We start from the raw sequence: 6,720 nt of genomic DNA on the forward strand, positions 1-6,720 counted from the left end.
CAAAACACAAGTTAATGTGAGAGAGACCAGGACTAAACCAGGACTCAACCAGGACTAAACCAGGACTAAACCAGGTCTAAACCAGGACTAAACCAGGACTAAACCAGGTCTAAACCAGGACTCAACCAGGACTCAACCAGGACTAAACCAGGACTGAACCAGGACTCAGTCAGGACTCAACCAAGACTAACCCTGGTCTAAACCAAGACTAAACCTGGTCTCAGTTGCCTCTTGTTTACATTCTGTGCTTGGACTCACCCCACTCCTGTCACACACACACACACACATGTACACACACACACACACACAGACACGTGCACGCACACACACACACGTACACACACACACACACACACACAGACATACACGTGCGCACACACACACGCACACACACACGTGCACACACACACACACACCACACACACGTGCACACACACACACACACCACACACACGTGCACACACACACACGTGCACACACACACACACGTGCACACACAGGAGACAGATGGAGGAGAGAGAGGGATGAAGAGGAGAGAGGGATGAAGGGATGAGAAGGAAGAGGAGGAGAAATAAATCTGTGCTTTTGGACAGAGAGGGTGAAGTAAAAGAAGCATTAGAGAATGAGATGAAGAGGAGGAGGAGGAGGGGAGAGAGGGAAGAAGAGGAGGAGGAAGAGGAGGGGAGAGAGGGATGAAGAGGAGGAGGAGGCGGAGGGGAGAGAGGGATGAAGAGGAGGAGGAGGCGGAGGGGAGAGAGGGATGAAGAGTTATAGGGATGGGGAGAAGAGAGGAGCAAGAGCTGAAGAGGAAAGAGAGAAGAAGAGGAGAAAGGGATGAAGAGGAGAGAGGGACAAACGGGAGAGAGGGATGAACAGGAGAGAGGGATGAAGAGGAAAGAGGAAAGAAGAGGAGAGAGAGATGAAGAGGAAAGAGGTATAGAGGTATATAAGAGGTATAGGGATGGGTAGAAGAGAGGAGAGGAGAAGGGATGAAGAGGAAAGAGAGATGAACAGAAGAGAAGGATAAGGAGGAAAGAGGGATGAAGAGAAGAAAGGGATGAAGAGGAGAAAAGGATGAAGAGGAGAGAGGGATGAACAGGAGAGAAGGATAAAGAGGAAAGAGGGATGAAGAGAAGAGAGGGATGAAGAGGAGAAAGGGATGAAGAGGAGAGAGGTATGAAGAGGAGAGAGGGATGAACAGGAGAGAGGGATGAAGAGGAAAGAGGGATGAAGAGGAAAGAGGGATGAAGAGAAGAGAGGGATGAAGAGGAGAAAGGGATGAAGAGGAAAGAGGGATGAAGAGGAAAGAGGGATGAAGAGGAAAGAGGGATGAAGAGGAGAGAGGGATGAAAAGGAGAGAGGGATGAAGACGAGAGAGGGAAGAAGAAGAGAGAGGGATGAAGACGAGAGAGGGATGAAGAGAAGATAGAGATAGAGAAGTGGAGATGGAGGGATGAAAAGGAGAGGGAGAGTGTAACATTTTAACACGGCGTAAATCTCACAAGAGTTCATTTTGTTCAGCAGGACCTTTAAAGACACACTGTGTAACTTTTCCGCCACCTGCGCTTTATCGCACAGAGACCGTCTGAATGCCACGCTGCGGAACATCTCCATGGAGACGAGCAGAACCAGAAAAGTTCCACGGTGCCCCAGAGAGACAGAGAGGTCTAGAGATCACACGTGTTCGTTGGAGTTACAGTTATTACTGGACATCGCCCCCTGGTGGAGCTCTGGGGGATGGTTTGAATGACAGGTGCATAGATGAGTTTGACAGGGACAAGTGACCTCCCCCAAGGCGACGCACCAGACGTCCTCCTGTCCTCCTGTATCCCTGTGCCAGATGCCCTCCCGTCCTCCCACACAGCAAAAACTAGTGGGTTAAAATGGTTGGTTTTGAATTGTTTTTTAACACAAATAAGTGTTATTTTAACTATTTGAAAATTAAATGGGGGTATGAGTTATTTGCCAGAGTTGATATAGTTGAGGTTAATTCAACTTCCTCTAGTGTTAATTTAACTTCCCCTAGTCCCTAGTGTTAATTCAACTTCCTCTAGTGTTAATTCAACTTCCTCTAGTGTTAATTCAACTTCCTCTAGTGTTAATTCAACTTCCTCTAGTGTTAATTCAGCTTCCTCTAGTGTTAATTCAACTTCCTCTAGTGTTAATTCAACTTCCTCTAGTGTTAATTCAGCTTCCTCTAGTGTTAATTCAACTTCCTCTAGTGTTAATTCAACTTCTCTTAGTGTTAATTCAACTTTCCCCAGTGTTAATTCAACTTTCCTTAAGCTCTGTTCAGACCAAAGGTGAATGGCGAGAATAAATCGTGTCAAATGCTTTTTTGAGTCATTCACTTCATTCGTGTGTCCAGGTCACTTGAGTTTGGGATTTTGGTCACACGAGTAAATCCTCCCTATTCACTGTGTTCGGACTTGGACTACATCAAGCAAGCTGACCAGACCGAGACCGAGACCCGGACTGAGACCGGGACCAGAGTGGGACTGAGATTGAGACTAGAGCAGGGCTGAGACCGGGACCAGACCGGGACTGAAATCAGGACTGAGACTGGGACCAGACCAGGACTGAGACCAGGACTGAGACTGGGACCAGAGCTGGACTGAGATTGGGACTAAGACCAGGACCAGACCAGGACTGAGACCGGGACCAGACCGGAACTGAGACCAGGACTGAGACCAGGACTGAGACCGGGACTGAGACCGAGACCAGACCGGGACTGAGACCGGGACTGAGACCAGGACTGAGACCAGGACTGAGACCGGGACTGAGACCGGGACCAGACCGGGACTGAGACCGGGACTGAGACCAGGACTGAGACCAGGACTGAGACCGGGACCAGACCGGGACTGAGACCGGGACTGAGACCGGGACTGAGACCAGGACTGAGACCGGGACCAGACCGGGACTGAAATCAGGACTGAGACCGGGACCAGACCAGGACTGAGACCGGGACTGAGACCGGGACCAGACCGGGACCAGACCGGGACTGAGACCGGGACTGAGACCGGGACTGAGACCGGGACCAGACCGGGACCAGACCGGGACTGAGACCGGGACTGAGACCGGGACCAGACCGGGACTGAGACCGGGACCAGACCGGGACCAGACCGGGACTGAGACCGGGACCGTGACCGGTTTAGTACTGGTTTAGACCTGGTTTTAGTCGTCGTTATTTTTTCCATTTTTCATTTAAACACAAAATCAAAAACTGCAAAAACAAATCGTTATCTGTTTTTTCATTTTGGTTTTGGAGACAAATAATGAAGAAAATAGTCAGATGCCCTCCCCGTGTGTGTCAGATGCCCTCCCTCCCCGTGTGTGTCAGATGCCCTCCCCCCCCGTGTGTGTCAGATGCCCTCCCTCCCCGTGTGTGTCAGATGCCCTCCCTCCCCGTGTGTGTCAGATGCCCTCCCTCCCCGTGTGTGTCAGATGCCCTCCCTCCCGTGGTGATGTGTGGGACTCACCGGGCTCTCAGGGCGCTCACTGTGGACTTGTCGATCCTACAGAGAGAAAAACGAGGATTAGTCCTGAGTTTTCAGAAACAAAAACAAAAACACAAACATGACTTTTGGTGTTTTGAGGTTTTACAGGATTAAATAAATAAAAAAATAAATAAAATAAAACAAAACAAAGAGGAATTTTGTAGATTTTAAAGCAGCTTCAGTGAGAAAAGATTTGTAAATTATGTTTTAAATTCAACACTGAACCAGGACTGACCCAGGACTAAACCAGGTCTAAACCAAAACTAAACCAGGACTGAACCAGGACTGAATCAGGACTGAACCAGGACTAAACCAGGTCTAAACCAGAACTAAACCAGGACTGAACCAGGACTGAATCAGGACTAAACCAGGACTGAACCAGGACTAAACCAGGTCTAAACCAGAACTAAACCAGGACTGAATCAGGACTAAACCAGGACTGAACCAGGACTAAACCTGGGCCAAACCAGGACCGAACCAGGTCTAAATCAGGTTTAAATCAGAACTAAACCAATACTAAACTGGGACTATACCAGGACTGAATCAGAACTGAACCAGGGGTAAACTAGGACTAAACCAGGTCTAAACTAGGACTGAACCAAAACTAAACCAGGTCTTAATCGGAACTAAACCACAACAGACTTAACCAGGACTGAACCAGAATTAAACCAGGACTTAAACCAGGTCTTGAGTTGGTCCTGAGGATTCTTCAGTGGAAACAAAAACACAGGTCAATGATTTTAGACACACGGAAAGTTTCACAACATTCAATAATTATTTACTACAAAAATACTACAAGTACTACTACTACTACCACTACTACTGTTACGATCGAACCAGGTCTGAGCCGGGACTAAACCAGGACTAAACCAGGTCTAAACCAGGACTAAACCCAGACTCCATCGTTATTCCTGTCAGAAACTCCCAGAATGTTAAACTCACCATCCAAATCCTCCGAAAGACACACTCCTCTTCCTCCTCAGCATCCTCTCTCCTCGTCTCCTCTCTCCTTGTTTCCTCGTTTCCTTGTCTCCTCGTCTCCTTTCCTCGTCTCCTTCCTTTGTGTCCAGTGATTTGTTTTGGCTCCGCTCGTCCTCGTCTCCGGTGCCGGTTTAGTCCTCAGTTCGGGTTTAGTCCTGGTCCTGGTTCAGTCCTGGTTCAGTTCTGGTTTAGTCCTGGTTCAGTCCTGGTTCTTTCCTGGTTTAGTCCTGGTTTAGTCCTGGTTCAGTCCTGGTTTTTTGCATAGCTCTTTCTCCGCTCCCTCCCTCGTTCCATGTGAAGCGTTTGGGATGGAAGGTTTTGAGTCGAAGGAAACGAGGAAGCGAGGAAAGGAGGGAGGAGAGGGAGACGAGGAGAGAGAGAGAGGAAAGGAGACAGGGAGGAGTGAGAAAGGATAACGCAAAGGAAGAGGAGAGAGGGAGGTAAACGAGGAGGATAAAAGGAGGGAGGGAAGGAGGGAGGAGGGGGGTTAATGTTTAATGGACTCAGTCACGTTTTATCGGCGCTGGTCGGACTCTGAACACGAAAGAGAAAGACGGAGAGAGAGAGAAGTAGGGAGAGAAGGAGGAAGAAGAGAGGGAGGAGGGAGGGAGACAGAGAACAGAGGATGAGGAGGATGGGAGGGAGAGAGAGACAGAGGGAGGGGCAGAAGGAGGAAGAACACGAGGAGAAAACAAGGAGAGGGAGAAGAGTGAAGAAGGAGAAGAGGATGAGAGGATGAGGAGAGAGAGGGAGAGAGAAAGGTAGAAGAGACAGAGAGAGGGAGAAAGAGAGAAGAGAGTGAGAGAGAAGGAGGGGCAGGAAAAGATGGAGAGATGGAGGACGAGACAAGAAGAGAGAGAAGAATGAGTAAGGGAGCAAAGGGAGGAGAGAGTAGAAGAAGAGGATGAAGAGAGAGAGAGAGGGAGGAGAGGAGGAAAGAGAAGAGAGAAAGAGAGATAGGGAAATGAGGAGAGAGAAGAGGAGAGAGTGGGAGGGAGTGAGTGAGTGAGGGAGGGAGGGGAGAGAGCAGAGGATGAGGAGACAAGGATGAAAGGAGGATGGGAGGGAGAGAGAGACAGAGGGAGGGGCCGAAGGAGGAAGAAGAGGAGGAGAAAACAAGGAGAGAGAGAAGAGTGAGGGAGGAGAAGAGGATGAGGGGAGAGAGAGAGAGAGAGAGAGAGAGAGAGAGAGAGATGGAGGTAGAAGAGACAGAGAGAGGGAGAAAGAGAAGTGAGAGACGGCAAGGAGAGAGGAGGATGAGGAGACGAGCATGAAGAGAGAGAGGAAGGAGAGGAAGAGAGAAAAGAGAAGAGAGGGTGGAGAGGAGGAAAGAGAAGAGAGCAAGAGAGAGAGAGAAATGAGGAGAGAGAAGAGGAGAGAGTGGGAGGGAGGGAGAGAGAGAGAGGGGGAAGGGAGGGAGAGGATGAGGAAAAGAGGAGGAGGGAGAGAAGAGTGAGTGAGGGAGGGAGGGAGGGAGAGAGTAGAGGATGAGGAGACAAGGATTAAAGGAGGATGGGAGAGAGAGAGAGACAGAGGGAGGGGCAGAAGGAGGAAGAAGAGACAGAGAGGGGGAGAGAGAGAGATGGGGAGAAGACAAGGAGAGAGAGAGTAGAGGATGAGGAGAAGAGGATAAAGAGAGAGAGAGAGAGAGAGAGAAAGGGGGAGAGGGAAGAGAAGAGGCAGAGAGAGGGGAAGGGAGGGAGAGGATGAGGAAAAGAGGAGGAGAGAGAGAAGGAGTGAGAGAAGAGTGAGTGAGGGAGGGAGGAGAGAGAGTAGAGGATGAGGAGAGAGAGAGAGATGGAGGGAGCGGCAAGGAGAGATGAAGATAGAGAGAGGGAGAAGAGGAAGGAAGGAGATAGAGTACGATGAGAGGATGGAAAAGTGAGAGGAAGGAAGGGAGAGGATGAGGAAATGAGAAGAAGAGAGAGAGAGAGAAGAGTGAGTGAGGGAGGGAGAAGAGGATGAGAAGATAAGGAGAGAGAGAAATTGATGGAAGGAGCGAGAGGGAGAGATAGAGAATGAGAGAGGGAGGAGAGGGAGAAGACAGTGAGAGAGAAGGAGGGTCAGGAATAGACGGAGGGAGAAGAGGTGAGGAGGAGAGAGAGAGTCACAGAGAGGAGGGAGAAAGAGAAAGAGAGAGAGTGGGGGATGAGAGAGAGATGGAGGGAGAAGAGAGAGGTGGAGAGAGAGGGAGAATAGATGGAGAAAGAAGGAGGGGCAGGAAAAGACAAGGAAAGAGAGA

The 6,720-nt window shown here is 49.6% G+C and overlaps 1 protein-coding gene across 1 annotated transcript in view; it reads right to left on the reverse strand.

Annotated features, from left to right (window-relative positions):
- The window catches only part of LOC110159843 (rap1 GTPase-activating protein 2-like), a 30,102-nt gene extending 25,301 nt beyond the window's left edge, over window positions 1-4,801 (reverse strand). Inside the window, exons 1-2 of the mRNA XM_055149021.1 lie at window positions 4,440-4,801; window positions 3,480-3,515 (exon numbers count right to left, since the gene is read on the reverse strand). Coding sequence (XP_055004996.1) covers window positions 3,480-3,515; window positions 4,440-4,483 — 80 coding nt within the window. The 5' untranslated portion in view covers window positions 4,484-4,801. The remainder of the gene's footprint in view (window positions 1-3,479; window positions 3,516-4,439) is intronic.
- Between the last annotated feature and the right edge of the window lie 1,919 nt (window positions 4,802-6,720).

The sequence above is a fragment of the Boleophthalmus pectinirostris genome, unplaced genomic scaffold (genome assembly GCF_026225935.1).
Source record: "Boleophthalmus pectinirostris isolate CB_2022bp ecotype Guang Dong unplaced genomic scaffold, ASM2622593v1 HiC_scaffold_12, whole genome shotgun sequence".
Lineage (NCBI taxonomy): Eukaryota > Metazoa > Chordata > Actinopteri > Gobiiformes > Gobiidae > Boleophthalmus > Boleophthalmus pectinirostris.